The following is a 19313-nucleotide window of genomic DNA, read 5'->3' on the forward strand; positions in this document are numbered from 1 at the left end:
CTTCTAACATTTTAAAAACAGAGTGCCTGGTGTTGTATGTGATGGAACATCTACGTTCTTGGCTACAGGAAACCACACAGAAATCTGGTCCCTTGGACACCGATTTCTGTGCAGCAGAGACGCTTGCAAACACATCGGCTTCTTTGCCCCTTCCCGATGTATGAGAGCTACTGCAGACAGCATCAATGTCAAGCACGGATGATCTTTGTCAGACACTGAGTACGCAGGCAGACAGCCCACACACGAGGCTAGATTTTGTACAAAAAGCTGGGAACATAGTCAAATCTGAGCAGAGGGTTCATCCCTTGGCCGGGTTCCTGAATGTACTGCAGTTTCAGCAGCTCAGCTAAATACTGTACAATTTTGATATCTTCATTGGCAAGGCCCAGCTGAAGCTTCAGAAAGTTCATCCTGCGATTCACAACGGATTCCTCTGGTTCCCTTTCACTGATGGGAAGGTGCAAATGGTGGCAGAAGGTGAAGAGGAAGGCTTTTGAACACAGCTGGGTGAGGATACTTTGGACGTGCATATAGTAGGTACTTCCTCGTTTGATCTGCGTGCGGTGGTCTGCCAGCCGCGACACCAAGGTGCCTTTGTAAAGCGGGCAGCGGAGAGTCTTACTGTCGGCGTCCAGAACACTGACGTACCGGCTGTATCGGCTCAGGGCGTGCAGCACGTTCACCCCAGCAGGCGACGCCATCCTGAAACAGCAAGGAGAGAGGTCATGGCTGGAGGGGACCGGATGGTTAAGCAGCAGACTGTGTCCCTGCCCCTATATTGCATGTACTTTCCCTCTAACTCATGAGCTGGTGCAAGAGCCTTTGCAAGCAAATGAAGTCTAAAACGGAAGAGAATGGCCAAATAGTCTCTGCAGCCTGACGGATCCCAAGGAAGTCTCGACTCCCTGGATCCCCACATGCACTGATCCGCACCGCGGGTGCGCTACTTCATAAACCACCGCGCTTTGGGGCAGCTTCCTCCCTCGGTGACATGAGAGAGAATGATAAGACCTCTCTGGTGAACAGAAGCAAATCTTGCAGCAGCTGGTAGCTTCTGGATGTGACAACAAGGACGCAGCAACCCAAACCAGACACTCCCCGCCCAGGCCTTGCCAAGAGCTCCGCTTTCCCCTCACATCGCTGTTTTGGGAGGGAGCTGCTCCATGGTTGTCAAAGCCCTGAGCGGAGCAAAGCCTTCTGCCCTTCCTGCAGAAAGGGAACCATCCTTAAACCAGAATATTCCCTGGCTAAGCCTGGGCATTTTTCACTCAGGTGCAAACCCACAGCACGCTCACAGCATACAATTATCCAACAAGCCTAAATGAATGTTATTTAAATGCAAATTACAAGCCTACGCAAACTCTACCTTCTACTCCTCATTTCTGCATGGTTAAAGTCACTTGGTTGAGATACAGCTCCCAGCCTCAAACCAGGAGCCCCAGCTGGTGGTGTAAGGGCTGCCCCTGTGCCCAGGCAGTGTCTGGCCTTAGGAGCCACAGCACCCTTACCAGAATAATTAATTTAGCTTGCAAGTTGCTTCCCAAAACCCTTGTACAAATGGTTTGCTGAAAGCACCCACATTAAACTCAACACTTAATTAACATTCCACAGAGGACAATTTAAATGATTGACCCAAGTTACAAGCAGTTAAAAAAAAAAAAAAAATTACTTTTGTTTACAAAAATTGCATCTAACCACGAACACTGAGCAACAAGTAAACACTTGGAGCTTTTAAAAACCTCACCGACAGAGAAGTTTGGGAGCAGCTGTGGCAGAGCTGTCATCCTGCCCCACAAGCACAGAAATTAGGGTAAACTCACATCTTAGGATTATTTTGTCATCCACAATGCAATACTCAACAGCCCATAAAACAGATTCCTGCATTTTGATTTTCATGCTGCTCAGAAACAGTCGGTCAGAAGCTATTCCAGCCCGGCTCTAAGCAATGGGCTGCCACTCTGACTCACGTTTTCCATGTCAGTGACAACAATGGCCATGCCCTGTCATACCTGCACCCGAAGCGCCAAAGACATCCTGGTAACACACAAAGAAAATCCTTTTCATAACAGCAATGGAGGCAGGGTCAAAGTCTTGAGAGCTGAGCAATCGCTATTTGCTAATATAAACTACGAAGTCACATTCCAGGACTGTGTGTCGGGGAAGGGGTGCTTGCTTTTGTGACGGTCCTCACCCTGAGCAGAAGTTGCCATCTCAACTGCAATTCCAACACCACAGCCTGCACAAGTTCTGCAGACTGTTTTTCCCACGCTAAGGCTTGTTATAAATAAGTCTTTGTCCATCTGCAGCCCCTCAAAGGGAGCCCAGCAGCTCTGCACCTCTGCCCTTCCCCACAATACCCGGCCAGCACACCCTCGACAGCACAGCCCAAGGCGCTAGCACTCCAATTTCTGACCTACCGATCTCATCGACAGTGCCTCATCTCTTCATCGGGATCCACAAGGAAAAACCCTCCCCATATCAAAGCATCCATTTCAAAAACAAAATTCTAGCTAGAAATGTCAGAAGAGTTTTGGCAGGGGGCAGGGAAAGCAGAGCAGACAAGGGGACTCCAGGACCAACCAGGAAACCAGCAGGACTCGTGTTTGTTCTGTGTTTTGTCAGGCTAAGACCTAAGGGGAACCTCCCGTCCAAATAACTAGTATGAACGAGGCAGCAAGTGGCCAGCAGGTATTTTAAGAGATTAACTTGCAAGTGAGGCTGGATGTAAAGAGAGAGACAAATCTACAAATCTGTCCCCTTCCACAAATACATCCCATAAGCCAAAATTCATGGCAGCTGCATAGGTAATTAGACAGAGACCTCCCCTGTACACAAGTTCCCCTCTGAAATCCTCACTTAGAAGAAGTTTTTATCATGCACCTTGACAGTGATAAGCAAACAGAGCCTCGATATTTACCTCTGGAGTCCAATCAGCTTCCATCTCTGGAAATCCACAACGTGCAGAGGGGAAGTGACCCAGTGCTTCACAGGCTTGGCATAAACGCCGCAGTTCGGCACAAAGATGGAGAGCGCCGTCACAAGCTTCTTCACTATCACTTCCTCTTCCCCCAGCACGATCAGGGTCCTCCCGCTGAGCAAGGAGTAGATGGCGGGGTGAGCGAAGGGGTACTGCCTGATGAACCGCAGTGCGTTCTGGCCAGCCTTTTTTTTGTGCCTTTCACTCGCCTGACAGGCGAGATGAGCTGGAGAAGGGGTCCTGTCAGAGCATGTGGAAGCAGCGCTGCTGATATAGCTCGTGGAGTCCGAGCACTCATCCAGGCTGCTCTTACTGACCTCCCTGCAGCCTGTCAGGTAGCGCGAGTCAAGCTCGTAGGGAAGGAGCCCCCCTGAGATGCCGTCGTGGGAGGGGAAGGCCCCAAAGCTCCCACGCAGCCCCTGCTTGGCCTGATGGTACGGCTGCGGAGGGATCCTGACCACCCCGTCCTCATCGCAGGGCTTCTGTCCCAGGACAGGCAGAGGCTCGAGGAAGTTGGGACTCTCCTTCCCAATACAGCAGGCAGAATCAACCTGCACTAAGTTTTCGTGTTTTGAAATGTCCTCCTGCTCGTCAGCGTTGTCTGGGTTTAGTTTAGGGGTGAAACGAAGGCCTCCCTCTTCATCATCCACATAAGGTTCCTCGTTAATGGCACTTGGGTAGCTCGCTTTGAAATCTTCTGGGATGAGTGACTCGGAGGGACACGTGCTGAGAACCTCGATGCTGTCCTCGCTGACGGTCCGTCGGCTGCCCACCTTGCTCCTGCCCGCCTGGGGACTGGGGCTGACAGGTAGGCTGGCCTGGCTCTCCGATTTTGTCAAGCCAGATGCAGACTTCTCCGTTCCAAGAACCTCGATGCTTTCACCGCTACTGATGCTGCCTTTAATATCTGCATCGAGATAGTCCAGGTTCTCCTGGTGTTCAAACATCATGGACTCGGTCATTTTGGGTTCTTGAGAGTCCTCGATTTCCTGCTCCATCTTGATGGGCACACACTCCACACTTGACTTGTAGGATCCCAGGTTGATGACCACTTTAGGAGCGGAGGACTCTTCCGAACACTTTCTATTGACGGCATCTTGACTGAGCCCCTGGCAGCCTCTGTACTGTTTTTCAGGTGGTTTTTCATCCAGAAAAGATACATCCTCAAAGAGGAAGTTAGTTACGCTTTGTTGCTTTAAGAGTGCCCTACTGATCTGGTCTGTTAGGAGGTAGCACACATCACCTCTGAAAGTCCTCTCAATCTGATGCAACTGGTCAAGGGTTTGGGTGAAAAAATAAATATCGCAGAGTTCCTCCAGTGTCTTCAGCTTCTTGTCAAAGCATTTGGCAGACTTTGCTTTGATAAGCTTAGGGGTATAGGACGGCACGTGGGCATAAAGGTGCGTTTCACCAGGCTCAGCAAGTTCGGAGGTAGTCAGGTCCTGATCACAGCCTGAGCTGGCCTGATCCAGCACACACTCTGGCTCGTAGGGGTGGAAGTCAGACTCCTTCAACTTCCTGTAGGGATACGACCTGATTTGTTTCAGCAGATCTTGGTGCTCGATGATAGACTTCTCCACGCTGGCCAGCTCGTTGGCCTTCTCAATGGCTTGGGTTGTGTAATACCCTTTGTCATTGGCTTTCTTCTGTATCTCAGTTTCGTTGTGCAGGACAGTCCTGGTGTAGTCAAGATCTTTCAGTTTCTTTTCCAGTTCGTTTGCAAAAGCTTTCCTGTTCCCTGTCTTTAGGCATTCGGAGGCTTTAGAGAACTCAGCGGAGAGTTCCTGAAATTGCTGCATGATTTTGTGCTCGTCAGCAGAAATGTAGGCCATGCAGAAGGGCCTCACGAAACCCCTGGCTTCGAGGTCATACAGAGTCAAATGGTGGACGTAGGCAAAGGCCCCTTCCTTCGAGTCCCCCAGCACCACTTTGGAGTCCTCCACGAAGTTCAGCTTTGGGTAGGCAGAGCCGGGAGGGTGCCCCACAAAAGAAGCCTGGTAATCCACAGACATGATCCGAAGGGAAAAATAATTGAGATCAAAAGTGCCCGACACTTTGGCGTCATCGGGGATGGTCAGGAGGGGCTGGGGCCCCACTTGCTCCGAGAACTCAGAAATGAGGATGAAGTCCCGGGTGAACTTGGAGCTGGCAACCTTGGCCCAGGGGTTGACGCCGTGGCTGGCGAAGGGGAAGAGCGGCACCGAGTACTCCTCGGGCAGGGGCGGCTCGCTGCACAGCTCATCCTCCAGCTCCTCCTCTCTGGTGAAGGCCACCACGTCAGGGGCGCTGATCATATTTCCCGCAGGAGGGGACCGACATGGAGCAACGAAGCCCCCCCGGTCCCCACCGCCACCGCCGGGCCCCGCGGGAGGTCCCGCCGCAGCCCCAGCCCTGGCCCCAGCCCGCCCGCAGCCGGGCCCCCGTCGCAAGCCCCTTCTCCCGCCGCCGCCTCACGCCTCCGCCATAGTCAGGAACCACCAGCCCCACTGCCTCCGTGGGCCCCGCTCAGCCGCCTCCCCTTACGGACGCCGCAGCCCCGCAGCCATCTTGGGGTCACATGACGCCGCGACCTCTCACCCCGCCACCCGGAAACGAAGCCACAACCCACCCTTTACGCTTTGCGGCTGGGTTTTTTTTCTTAACCTATGCCGGCCCTTGGTGTTAATTAACCCGGGACGGGCACGGCGGCGGGAGGAGATAGCAAAGCGGGCCGGCATGGCACGGCTGAGGGACGCCGCGAGGCATCTTGGGAGCTGTAGTTTTCTCCTGCCTCTATGGCTCTTTACGGCAGGACGTAACGGCGAGGGAAAGCGCGCCGCGTCCCGCCGCTCTTTGCGACAAAGTGAACGCGGGACTGAGGGCAGTGAGTGAGGAGAGCCCGGCCGGGGGAAAACCGGGGGGTCAGCGGGGGGGAAGGGGCTGCCCCGGGTGGGGGAGAGCCCTGCCGGGGGGGAAGGGGCTGCCCCGGGTGGGGGAGAGCCCGGCCGGGGTCGAGGGAAGAGGGAAGTGCCAGCTCCGGCCTGAGGGAAGGCCTTGGCAGGGCGGGAGGGGGTCCTGGGGCGGGCAGGACCCGCCGGGTGGCTGTTGCTGATGGGGGGAGAAGCCTTCTTCATCTCCGTGCAGCTCTGAGGGGGGCTGTGCCGCGAATGGCGCCGGGGCAGTCGGGCAGAGGATGACTTAGCCCGTTTAAAGGCTGACCAGGGCCGTGTGGGGAACATTCAGCCATCGCTCTCCATTCTGGGCAGGATCCGGCCCCAGGGCAAGGACACAGCAGCATGCCTGGGCCCCGCGGGAGCCGTCGCCGTCTCTTGTGATGAACTTTCAAATGAGGCTCTTTGCTAGCTGCGGGGTCAGGATGCTGCCGCAGCCCTGGCGTCTCTTCTCCCGGGCTGCGGAGGATATGGCATTGCAGAGGATCCGGAAGGTCCTTTGTGTGGCTGAGAAGAACGATGCTGCCCGAGGGATTGCGGATCTGCTCTCCAACAGCAGAATGCGACGGGTAGGAATACACCACATCTCGTTACCGCTTCCTGATAGCCGTACAGGTCTGGCTTAGTTGGCTGGAGAGGGTCAGCTCACCAGGGCCACCGTGCAGCACAGTCCTGATCTTGGTTATAGTCAGTGACTTGTGTAGTAGCCCTTGAGCCCACTCTGCAGAGCTTGGCACGGGCAGTTTGCATCAGCATGTGCAACGTTTTGCACTGGTTTTGTCTCTGGCCACTTCTGACTGTGTGAGGGTACAAGAACAGCTTGCTTTTGTGGACAAACACCACTTGCCCATATGTATTTGTGAGTCTTGGACTCCTTTTCCTTGTGACTAAAGTCCTGTTAGAATTTTGCTCCTGGACTGCCTTCTCTGGGCACTGAGCTCCACAGTGAGGGCTCCCTGCATCGTTCCTGGCTTTGCAGTGTATGCGAAAGGCTTCAGGAACTGAAACCGTCTGTTGACGTGTATCTCCCAGTCAAAAAGCGCCGCTTCTGCAGCGTCAGCAAGTGTCAGGTGTTTACTGAAGTTCACGTAATAAAGCAAAGATGGCCTGTAGTTTGGAGAGGAGGAGTTCAAAGATCTCTCTGCTGCTTTGTTTTGTGACCTTTAAAGGTTTGCATAATTACTTGGTATTTCCATGCTAAGGAACTAGAAGGTGCTTCTAGGCCAGAATTATATTTGAATGAAAGGTGTTACTAAGAACTTGAGTGCTGACAGTCCCAATCAAGGGAGATATTGTCCTGCTACTGTAGAAAAAGCAGCAAACGCCCAATCTAGAAACTTCCATGAGTCTCAGTTAGGTGGAGGGTAGTCTTGGGGATCAGGAGCTGGAACACTAATTGTCATTGGGAGCGGGACAGTTGTTTGTCAGGAATATAATTGGCCAGACCCATTAAACAAATCTGTTCTTCACTGTTTGTTGTCACTATCCATGGAGAGATAATCCTGGCACCCCCTTCAGGCATGGTTTAAAATACTCTTATGCTGGAAAGCACCATTTCACTGTCTTCATAAACGACACGGGCAATTTCCATTCACCTCAGCTTGCCTTTGTGTTTTGGCTACAGTACCTGGTTTTCATTTGCCCTGTGTTTCTCCATGCTCTGCCGTATAACAGCATGTATAAAGTGAGGTGGAACACATTTGGTTTCTGTTAGCAGCCAGAAATTCAGCAACTTTCCTTTTCCTTCTAGCGAGAAGGGTTTTCCAAGTTCAACAAGATCTATGAATACGACTACCAGATGTTTGGCCAGGTAGAGTTTTCTTTCATTCTATTGCTGGATTAGAGAAGTGTAAGATACTAATTACTAAAAGCTATTTGTCAGAAGTTACGAAACACATATCCAATGATAGGGACTCTTTGTCCAAAGATGAAGTCAGCTGTTCTTTTCTCAGCTCAACCACTGACTTGTTTTGTTGCTTTAAGTCTTTCAACTTTCTGGTTTTATATCAGTCAAAAATATGTTGCTGTTTAGAATTGGGAGCTTCCTACAAAAATTGAGGATAAGGCCATAGCTTTAGCTGTCAGCAGAGAGAAGAGCTTGTTATGATATTTTAGCATTTAGGAGGGAGGTGTCACTGATCGTGTAAATTGAGAACTGCATCAAGATCTTGGGGCTCTGGGTAGTTTTTAGCAAATGATGGGCACTAATTACCTTGCTCTGTCTCTTGCAGAATGTTACTATGGTGATGACATCCGTGTCAGGACACTTACTAGCTCATGATTTTAAGCTGCCATTTCGCAAGTGGTTAGTACTTGGTGCCCCTTGGCGGGAATGGGGGCTCTCATATTCTGCTTTGAACCCTGAGCTGAGCGGGGCACTGCGAGTTCGAAGACTAGGGAGCAGGGAAGGACTCAAACATTGTGTGCAGAGCAGCGTGATGAGTACCAAATTTTATATAGGCTAGCTAAAATATTGTTTCAAATTACTGTCTTCAGAGCGCTAAAAAACCCCAAAGTCATAATACTGGTTAAAGTACATGAAGGCAAACCCAAGGAATTAAACTGATTCCAGATCTCGATTGATGTTTGTGTGTTTTGTTCAGCTAGGAGTTGCCCTGGGAAGTGAGGTGCTTTCTCTAGCTTCCCCCCATTTGTCCTCTGTGCTTAAAATAAGAGAAGTTGCTTGTTTAGGGCTTCCTTCCAGATTTGCTGTTTCCTCTGGTTGCTTTTTGGTTCTGGTGCTTTTGAGTCTAACTCAGCATTTCATGTGAACTCTCTAAGACAAGGCCCGTAATAAAATATATTATTAATTCCAGTGCTTGAACAGCACTTCCTCACAAGACAGCACCAATTAGTGTCTCACCTCATATGTTTTAGTTTTTGTTATGCACACTTTATCTCCTGTTCACCAGGCACAGCTGCAACCCTCTAGCTCTTTTTGATGCTGAAATCGAGAAGTATTGCCCTGAAAATTACAGGGATATCAAGGTACGTTGTTTTTAAGAGTTTCCCTGAAACTCTGAGTTCAGAGGTTAGTTCTACAAATATTGCCTCAGACAGAAGGACGATTGTACCTTTGTCCTTAACGTCTGAGTGCTTGGAGTTTAGCAAATTCCTCCTGCATTTCCTAGGACTATATATGCTGTTCATTTGTGACGTTGAAAGTCTCCTGCTCATGTATAATTAGTGCAGTAAAGGAACAACTACTTTGCTAAAAGTAGAAATGTTTTTTCGAACAAGGTGGAATTGGTAGTTGCGTCTCAATTTTATAAAAAAAAGACATTTTCAGAAAACAGATTGTGGTACAATTCAATCCAAGCCATGCTTTTTAGCAGTTAGATGTAAATAAATGACTCAATTCTTTTGAAAGCTGCCTAATCTCATGAGAGACACAATTACAAAATGTTATTGCAACAATCTATCTCTATGGATACACGTTGCATTTAATGTTCAGTTAGTGAGTCATTCTAAAATTAAGTGACAAAACAAGTGGCCTGGTATGTCTCACTCTGCATTGTTTTCTCATCTCAGAGAACCCTTGAACGAGAAATCCAGCAGTGCCAAGCTCTGGTGATCTGGACTGACTGTGATCGAGAAGGAGAGAACATTGGCTTTGAGATAATTCACGTTTGCAAAGCTGGTGTGTAGAGCATCTTCTGCATCAATCCGAGTTCCGTTAAAGTGCTGATTTAACAGATCTCGCAACAGAGGCATATCTGCAATCTTACTGTGTCCAGGTTAAATGTGTTGACTGTAGTTCCGATAAATATGTGGCTCTGACAGACCATAAATGTATTCAGCTATTGGAAAGCTATAGAATAGGTTGACAGCATACTCTTTTGAAGATAGCTGTTCATTAGTTGCTCCCTTCCATTGGTGTTTGAGTCGCTCTTTGATTTCTTCTTTTTTTTCTTTTTTTTTTTCCCCTTCTTTTTTTGTGTGTCTGACAGTAAAGCCAAACCTCCGGGTTTTCCGAGCCCGTTTTTCAGAGATTACGCTTCATGCTGTCAGAACAGCCTGCGAGAACCTCACTCAACCAGATCAAAAAACAAGTGATGCTGTTGACGTCAGGCAGGAGCTGGACCTCAGGATAGGTATGTAAAGACGTGCCGCAGATGAGAGCGGGCTGCTAGGCCTGAGCTTCTGCAAACACCCCTACTAAAGGGAAGTGAGCAAGAGTGTGGTAGGTAGGCAGGGGACAGCTTTGTTAGCACCACATAGCTTATTGTCTATAAATACTTGAATTCCCTTAGACTGCTGTACAAACGAGGTAGCTACCCATCGGGCTTTTCCTCGCTTCTCGTCTAACCACATTGAATGCACATTGTTAAAGCCCAGCAAGGGGTGTTTAGAAATCATCTGTTGCCATATCCTCGACACAAGACAGAAAGGCCCTCTGTAGTGTCGTAAATCTGATTTTTAGATCAGATACAACTAAATCACATCTCATGTTTTACTGGAAACATGCTCTTTGAAGCAAGTGTTAGGTTTATAGCTCATGCAGCACTGACAGCCTTCTGCTACTGTATTAAAATTACAGAATCACAGAATCACAGAATCACTAGGTTGGAAAGGACCTTCAAGATCATCAAGTCCAACCATTAATCCAGCACCACCATGTTCCCTAAACCATGTCCTGAAGCACCACATCCACATGTTTTTTGAACACTTCCAGAGATGGCGACTCCACCACCTCCCTGGGCAGCCTGTTCCAATGCCTGACCACCCTCTCAGTGAAGAAATTTTTCCTAATATCCAATCTAAACCTCCCCTGGTGCAACTTGAGGCCATTTCCTCTTGTCCTATCACTAGTTACTTGGGAGAAGAGACCAACACCCTCGTCGCCACAACCCCCTTTCAGGTAGTTGTAGAGAGCGATAAGGTCTCCTCTCAGCCTCCTCTTCTCCAGACTAAACAACCCCAGTTCCCTCAGCCGCTCCTCATAAGACTTGTGCTCCAGACCCCTCACCAGCTTCGTTGCCCTTCTCTGGACACGCTCCAGCACCTCAACATTCTTCTTGTAGCGAGGGGCCCAAAACTGAACACAGTATTCAAGGTGCGGCCTCACCAGTGCCGAGTACAGGGGCACGATCACTTCCCTACTCCTGCTGGCCACACTATTCCTGATACAGGCCAGGACGCTGTTGGCCTTCTTGGCCACCTGGGCACACTGCCGGCTCATGTTCAGCCAGCTGTCAACCAGCACCCCCAGGTCCCTTTCCGCTGGACTGCTCTCCAGCCACTCCTCCCCAAGCCTGTAGCGTTGCATGGGGTTGTTGTGGCCAAAGTGCAGGACCCTGCACTTGGCCTTATTAAACCTCATACAGTTGGCCTCTGCCCATCGATCCAGCCTGTCTAGATCCCCTCCTATATATTATAATTCTATTATATATTATTATATCTGCAAAGGGGTTAGGGTATAATATTAGGGTATAGAATAATATATAATATTATATTATAGTATCTGCAAAGTATTAAAATTAGAGTAAAATTAATACTCAGTATTAAAAAGAACCATCTGAAGTGGTGTGATTATCCTTCAATGTTGTATTCAGTTCTGGTGTCCACTTTGTTTTCTCAGGTGCTGCCTTCACCAGATTCCAGACACTGAGGCTCCGGAAGATCTTCCCTGATATTTTAGCAGATCAGCTGATCAGCTATGGTAGCTGCCAGTTCCCAACGCTGGGGTTTGTAGTTGAACGCTTTAAAGCCATCCAGGCCTTTGTTCCTGAAGCCTTCTATAAAATAAAAGGTATGCTTGGGGAAAGTGAGTCCTGGGCTCCATCTTAAAGGGTTTGACATGTTTAAAAAGGGAAAACATCAGGGCAGCAAACAAACTATGCTGCCGAGGTGGTTTCCTCTTCCTTTGCCATGACCACTAAGCAGTGCTGAAAGGTTTCCCAACAGTGTGGCCTCACTGCCTCTGCTGTATTTCCATTGTATTACTGCTGCATCACTCAGATCTGTTGTTCCACACAGTGACGCATGACCATGAAGATGGCAGTGTGGTCTTTAACTGGAAGAGGAACCGGCTCTTTAATCACACCGCGTGCCTGGTCCTTTACCAGATGTGCATGGAGGTAGGAAAGCTTGTAAATAGTTGTATAATCTAGTATCAGCCAAACATTTCCTTCATCTGCCTTGCTAGAAACGTTTAAAGAACAGTTTGTATAAACTCAAAGGAGATTTTGCATTTTGCTTCCTCTGTGCTTAGGATCCAGTAGCAACTGTTGTTGAGGTTGGGAGCAAGCCAAAGAGCAAGTGGAGGCCCCTACCCCTGGACACTGTGGTACGTTTGAACTATGCTGAAAGGACTTAGCTGAAAGAAGCTTTGAACAGATATTTTACTCACCACTCTGAATTATGCAAAAATACTTTTTTTTTTCCTGGCTCCTCACAACACAGGAACTTGAGAAGCTGGCTTCCCGCAAACTGAAAATAAACGCAAAGGAAACCATGAGACTAGCAGAAAAACTCTATACTCAAGGGTAAGAAAGCAAGACTTGGCTTGGTAAACTTACTTCTTTCAAAAGTAAATGGCCTTTAGTCCAAAACGGGAAGCATCTTGGAGCACATCTTAAAGTGCTCTTCTGTCTTTCTTCTCAAGGTTCATCAGCTACCCGCGAACTGAGACCAACATTTTCCCCAAGGAGCTGAACCTCTCTGCCTTAGTACAACAGCAAACACAGGACCCAAACTGGGGAGCATTTGCACAGAGGATTTTGGATCAGGGTGGGCCAACCCCTCGGAGTGGAACCAAATCAGATCAGGCTCACCCTCCCATTCACCCCACAAAATACACTGCTAACCTGCAGGTGAGTTTAACAAAGGCAGAGATAACTGGGTCGTTTGTATTGCTTGATAAATAAAGATAGAGGTCTTAATAATATGGTCATTAACACACTATCCTCACCTGAGATCTCACCAATATTTCTTGATATCTCATTAACACAGGAGGACACTGACCCTCTCTTACTGTTTGATATTAGGGCAATGAGCAGAGACTATATGAATTCATCGTGCGCCATTTTTTGGCTTGCTGCTCTCAAGATGCCAAGGGACAGGAAACAACTGTGGAGATTGACATTGCTAATGAGCGATTCATTGCTCAAGGACTAATGATCCTGGCCCAAAATTACCTGGAAGTCTATCCCTACGAGAAGTGGAGCGATAAGGTAATACCCTTGAATAACGTAGATGGGAGAGGATAAATTACCTGGTGTTTAAAGTTGCACTTCACTGCCAACTTCAGACCCCTCTCCAGAACGTCCTTTGACAATTTGTGGCCCACTGGCTGTTTCACTCGGAGCCATGTCTGCTGCAAACCTGTGCAGCTTTGTTGTGCCAACTTTGAATAGATCCTTCCTCTTCTGTCACCATAGCAGAGACCATACAGGGCTGTGGGGTTGACTTTACTCACCAAGAGGAGCTGCAGTTGGTCCTCCGTCATCTCTCTGGCAGCTCATTACTGGCTAATCCTGAGGACCCTGAGACTGGATCGCCTCCAGAACAGGATGCTGCTCTGTTACTGCATTGGCCTGCTGTTAGTGTGACATTTTGTCTTCAGTGAATGGACCGGAAGGCAGTTTCAAAGAGATTCTCCTTCCCTTCAGGTTATCCCACTGTATCAGAAAGGGTCTCGCTTTCAGCCCACTACAGTGGAGATGGTGGATGGGGAAACCAGCCCTCCATTGCTCCTCACAGAAGCGGATCTCATTGCTCTCATGGAGAAACATGGCATTGGTCAGTATTGGCAGCGTGGCCTTTCACTCTTGGGAGAGCTTTGCTCGCAAGCTTCTTAACTTCTCTAACACCAGTTCTGTCCCACCCTCAGAGCAGGGAATTCTCTAAATGTCACTTCAGACAGGAGATCGCTTAAATGTACAGAACAAAGGGATAGCAGAGACCTGCAGGCAAAGCCCAAAGATCCTAAGGAGTCTGCAGAGTGCTGTCAGTACCGAGGGAGATGTGCAGTTTAGGGTCCAGGATGTGCCTGCCACCACTTTGTTGGCCTCAGTGCCAGTGCAACATGAGGGCAGTGCTGCTCCCAATCATAAGTTGTCTCCTTGTCTCTTTAGCACCTTGCACTGTGCACTAGGCACAGGGGAGAACGCTTCTTGGCACCTTATTCGACTAACAACCTGTCTGCTTTCAGGGACTGACGCCACTCATGCCGAGCACATTGAGACGATTAAGACACGGATGTATGTGGGCCTTACAGCGGATCAGCGGTTCCTCCCAGGCCACCTGGGCATGGGGCTGGTTGAAGGTAAGGGCAGTGCCAGTTAGGAAGATGGCAGGTTCCTTCCTTGTTCCTTCCTTTCGCTTACCATGCAGTATGTTCCTCAGGCTATGATTCCATGGGCTACGAGATGTCCAAGCCTGACCTTCGAGCTGAGCTGGAGGCTGATCTGAAACTGATCTGTGAGGGGAGGAAAGACAAATCTGCAGTGTTGCAGGAGCAGATCCAAAAGTACAAGCAAGTCTTCATCGAAGCTGTGGCCAGAGCCACCAAGTGAGTCCTGTCTTTGCCCTTTTCTGTTTGCTTTGCTGTTCTGGGAGGTGCTGGCTTCTTGTCTGGGGCTCAGCCTGGAGTAGGATCCCATCACACTTTCCCTGGATCTCTGCCTGGTGTGTGTAGGCATTTGCATGGGAAGGGATGACTCTCAGCATGGCACACTGTCATCAGTTAGTGCCAACTAACTGCTCATCTTGGTTTAAATCCTTTAGCTTAAATTCAGAGCTGGCTGAAGGAGATGGCAACATGCACTGACCTCTTTCACATTGCACCCACACCTAGCCTGCTCCAGAGGCATGGTGCTGAATGAACATACTCCTGGAGAAGCTCAGAGGGGCTGTGTGGAGGGCAGCAGGCGCCAATTCACTGCCTGAGTGCTCTTTGCAGAGGAGAAACATAGGATGCTCTGCTCATTTCTTTATAGGTTGGATCAAGCCCTAGCTCAGTATTTTGGAGAAGCCACAGAAATTGCAGAACAAGAGGAGGTCTACCCAGCAATGCCTGCCTCTGTTCGGAAGTGTCCACAGTGCAACAATGACATGGTTCTGAAGACCAAGAGGAATGGCGGGTCGGTGATCTTCTCTGTTGTAGAAAGTAGCCTTCTGTGTTGGTTTGTGTCTCTCTAGGCATTGTTTGTTTACTTCCCCTCTGCAGCAAGCATGAAAATTTGAGCTGCAGCTAGCTAACTCCACCAGCTACCTAAACTGAACCTCTTTCTCAAGTACGTATTTGCCCTTGAAAATTGTTGTTTTGACAATTTCTGACTGTTAAGATGACAGGAGAACAGATCACTGATAGTCTTGACTTTGCCTCTTCCTCATCCGGTGCCTTTGTCCCATGGCAGGTTCTATCTCAGCTGCACAGGCTATCCAGCTTGTAAAGTTGCAGTCTGGTTTCCTGATTTTGTGCTGGATGTGACCAGGGACGAGAGCATCTGCGCTGTGTGTAAACCACATCCAGTTCACAGGTAGGTCATACCAGTTATCCCTTGGGGAAACGCAGCCCTCAGATGTTACATGCTAGCTGTCGGGGCTAGCCATGGACATGGGCTAGGCTGGGCAACCATTTTCTGTTCCAGTCTTGGAAAGCTGGAGCAGCAGTCTCATGTCTTGGAGATAAGAGGGATTGGGGAAACTGGTATAAGTATAGCAGAATTTTAAAACAAAACAAACAAAACCAAAAAAACCCGAACATAGAAATTCAAGTCCAAATCAAGGTTTGTTGATGAGAAGTTATATGAGCTGTGAGACTTGTATTTTTCCTTTACTTTTAGACTGAAGTTTAAATTTAAGAGAGGCAGCGTTCCACCTGTGATGCCCCTGGAGTTTGTTGGTTGCATCGGAGGCTGTGATGAGATGCTAAAAGAGCTTTTGGACCTGAAGTACTTACACAGGTCGTCCCAATCCGCATCGTCGGCCAGCCAGCAAGCTAATCACTTGCAGGTCAACAGCTCCTTTAACAGAGCTTGTGGTGAAAACAGGCACGTGAGGGGGACCGCAAACCTGGCACCAGGACATCTACTCCCCTCGAGTTCAACAAGAACACCCAGGCCTGCTCCCTCGGCTGCTCCAGATGACAGGAACAACGTAGTGGTGTGCAACTGTGGGAACGAAGCCCTGCTGTTAACTGTGCGCAAAGAAGGGCCAAATCAAGGCAGGCAGTTTTACAAATGCAGTGCCAGTACCTGCAACTTTTTTCTCTGGGCTGATCAGCAGTCAGAGGACAGAAGCAATGCAGCTCCGCAGGGCTCTGTGCTGCCCCAGCTCTTTGCAGAAAGGGGCCCAGCAGGATTTCAGCGCCCAGGAGGAGGGAGAGGCCCTGAGCTCTTCAGAAGCAATGGCTCCGATGCAGGAGGCGGAACAGTCTGCAAGTGTGACCAGCCAGCCGTCACGCGCACTGTCCAAAAGGACGGGCCCAACAAAGGGCGGCAGTTCCACACCTGCTCTAAACCCCGGGAGCAGCAGTGCGGCTTCTTCCAATGGGCAGATGAAAACGTGGCACCAGGTAAGGCTGGGCTTGGTGTGAGACGCAAGGGTTGGAGGCTTTTCTTGAAGTGAAACTGAACGCGCTTCTCGTACGTGCGTAACACTACCACAGCATGACAGCTCTTGCAGCAACTTGTACACTTGACAGACTTCAGGTTTGTCTTTAGAACATCTGTCAGCAGCATTACAGCACTTGAAATGTTGCTTGTAACAACAGAGTCTGGCTTACCTTTCCAAGTGCTAGCAGACTACGTCCTCATAGCACACACCTGCTGAGTGCCGAGCAGGATGCTTTGCTTCTACGTGCAGTAAGCTTGAGCATCTGTCTGTCACTCACTGGATAAAGCCCAGCACTCTTTCCAAGAGTCTCCTTGGGAATTTGTCCTCCCAAGTTACAGCGCTCAGCTTTGTGAGAGCTGTTACTGACCTGGTACAGAGTTCAAGCAGTGGCACCACTTTTGGAGATCTTAAACCCTATTCTGTCATGCCAGGGCAACTGTGCTACTCCCTCTGCTCTAGTTTAGGAATGCAGTGAAAGGCCAAGTCTTTCTGAAGCTTTGATCAGAGCTGAGAGACTGAGTGTGGCTGCTGTGGAAAGATGCTGAAAACAAGTACCCATAAAAAAAAATAAATCACAAAATAAGGATGCAAAAGAAAGAGCACTGATGCAAAGGGACAGTAACTACAGAAGTGGAGATGTGGTCTGAGAGAGATCTTCAACGCTGGCCACTTCCTCCTTAGACATTTGGGCCTAAAAGGGGTAGAATCAAGTTTTCAAAATTACTTAAAAACAAGGTTTCTTCTGGCATGTTTTGTTGTTTCTGCTTCAGCTGTAGACCAGAGCATGCAACTGGGCAGATCAGTTTCCCCTGTTCTCTTCCCACATTTCTCTAATGCCACAAGACAAATAGGTAACACTTAACTGTTTAGACAAATCTGAAGCAAGTGTAGTTTCAGGAATAATTTGAGCGGCTGGGATAGTAAAATCCTTGACCTGCCATTTTGAACTTACCTTCTGTTTCTCACCTACTTACATTTTCAAAGGTATTTAAATGCTATTTGTTTCTCTCTAGGGCCTTCTGGAGATGCCTCATTGAACCACTTTGGCAGCAGTGGATATTCAAGAGGGGTGGGAAGTAAAGCCAAGCGACCAAGCAGTCTCTCCTCGGGAGCCACTGCCAAGAAACCACGGACCTGTAGCATTTGCCACCAGCCTGGCCACACTAGGAAAACCTGCCCTCAGAACCACTGAGCCTGGATGGACATCTCTTGAGAGCCTGAAAGGTTGAGGTTTGCAAGCTGCTGCAGGAGCAGCTACTGCCGAAAGGAACTGAGTCTAGAAACAACTTTTTGAGTGCTTTCTGGAAGGGCTCATTGCAGGCTGCTCCTGCCAAGGGATACCACCCTCACGCATACATTATGTGCCTGGGCAGCAAGGGTTCAACAAGCCTTTGGTTTCAGCTGCTCTTCTGCTGAGGAGATTGAGATAGTCTAAACATTTCAAGTAAGCATTTGGAAACTGAATCTGCAGAGAAGACAGCACAGGATCTAATCCACCTGCAGCTCCTGCCATGGCAGTGGCTGTATGCAGCCTTTCTAGTCAAGGAAGAGCTGGATCGTAGCCTCTAGAACAGACACCAGGGCTGCTTAGTCCCTGGCTTTCCACAATGTGGAATTTTATTTCTAAGTTGACGTTATCTGAGCAACGTTTCCCTTTTTTTGTCACAGCACCACACCCCTTACCTTGGTTGTCCCTGCTGGTGAAGGAGGACTGGGTGCAGAGAAGCTGGATCTGGTGCTTGCCCCGAAAGGGAAGCTCAGCTGCAGTGTTCAGGACAAGCCTTCATTTTAGACAATTCCTGAATTTGAAATTGTGTTCTTCCTCAAACCTTGAGACATGCCTCTGTGATGTCACTAGTTAATGGAAGTTATTTTTGTCAAACTAATAAGTTACTTATTAAAAGATTATTTAATTTTTAGATGTGATGCAGTGACATCTTCACTCTGCCTTATTATTTCTTCCAACTTAAAATAGTTAAGCTATTGCTGTAAAAGCATCCTTTCAGATCTTGCTTTTTACACTCACTGGAGCAATACAGAAGCTTTCTTGGCAGAAACTCCCTGCAGTTATTCAGAAGTGAGCTGCGGAGCGATAGGGAAAGTGGTTTTATCTCACCAGCTGCATCTGCTGTAGTGATGCTGCCCAGGGACAGACAGACAGCTGGCTGAACTGAAGGGAAGTTCTGTTTTCCTGCACTTAGCTTAGACTGAACTCCCTGGGAAGCCAGGCTACCTCTTCCCTCGCTATTGGGGCTTCCTCTAGATGGCACAGAAAGTAGATCTACAAGATTCCTGTGTCCTCTTCTGCCAGAGCACAGCATTCCATTTTTCCCCCAGGGCCTCCGCTGCTGCTCGGGACCCTACTCCTTTGGGACACAGAGCAGTTCCCTGGCGTCAGGACCAAGGTGACATGCAGCAAGCGGAGCAGCCAGGGTAGGCAGGAGACTGAAGCACTTTCTACAGAGTAGCTCAAAGCAGAGGAGATCAACAGCAGTACAGGTTCACTTTAAGCTCTGCGTGAGAGAGAAGGGAGCCTTCAACTCGGCAGCAGTCCATCACCATGGGGCCTAAATGTAGTTTAGGCGAGGAGAACTCAGGTTGCATTTCCCTGTACCCCTCACTCCCACGATTAACAGCTGTGGCCTAAAAATACAGACCTGCCAGTTAAAATAACAGGATTACCAGGCTTTGTAATGTAATCATTGAGCTGGCAAAAGCCTGGCAGAAGCCGGGCCAGCAGCCTCTGAATGGCAACAGCAGCAGAAAGCATTTGTGTAGCACACAGACACGAGGTTAAGCGTTGCTGATGGCAGCAGCCATTACCAGCTTTCCTGGTCTAACCC

General features: G+C 49.0%; 2 protein-coding genes across 2 annotated transcripts; one reads left to right on the forward strand and one right to left on the reverse strand.

Annotated features, from left to right (window-relative positions):
• Window positions 1–248: 248 nt before the first annotated feature.
• On the reverse strand, window positions 249–5271 carry SMCR8 (SMCR8-C9orf72 complex subunit; the record flags this gene model as incomplete). Its single annotated transcript, XM_082006623.1, has 2 exons — window positions 249–702; window positions 2918–5271. The coding sequence occupies 2 exons, from the start codon at window positions 5269–5271 to the stop codon at window positions 249–251; spliced, it is 2808 nt and encodes a 935-aa protein (XP_081862749.1).
• A 1019-nt stretch (window positions 5272–6290) lies between these two features.
• Window positions 6291–17662, forward strand: TOP3A (DNA topoisomerase III alpha; the record flags this gene model as incomplete). The annotated part of the gene is made up of 19 exons (XM_082006698.1): window positions 6291–6476; window positions 7658–7717; window positions 8139–8212; window positions 8820–8895; window positions 9439–9547; window positions 9858–10001; window positions 11489–11659; window positions 11887–11987; window positions 12122–12196; window positions 12313–12395; window positions 12515–12722; window positions 12897–13082; window positions 13521–13650; window positions 14063–14176; window positions 14257–14422; window positions 14850–14993; window positions 15270–15392; window positions 15699–16429; window positions 17484–17662. 19 exons carry the CDS (start codon window positions 6291–6293, stop codon window positions 17660–17662), a joined length of 3060 nt encoding a protein of 1019 aa, XP_081862824.1.
• Window positions 17663–19313: the final 1651 nt, after the last annotated feature.

Source organism: Phaethon aethereus (assembly GCF_964289735.1).
Source record: "Phaethon aethereus genome assembly, chromosome: 15".
NCBI classification, from domain to species: Eukaryota; Metazoa; Chordata; class Aves; order Phaethontiformes; family Phaethontidae; genus Phaethon; species Phaethon aethereus.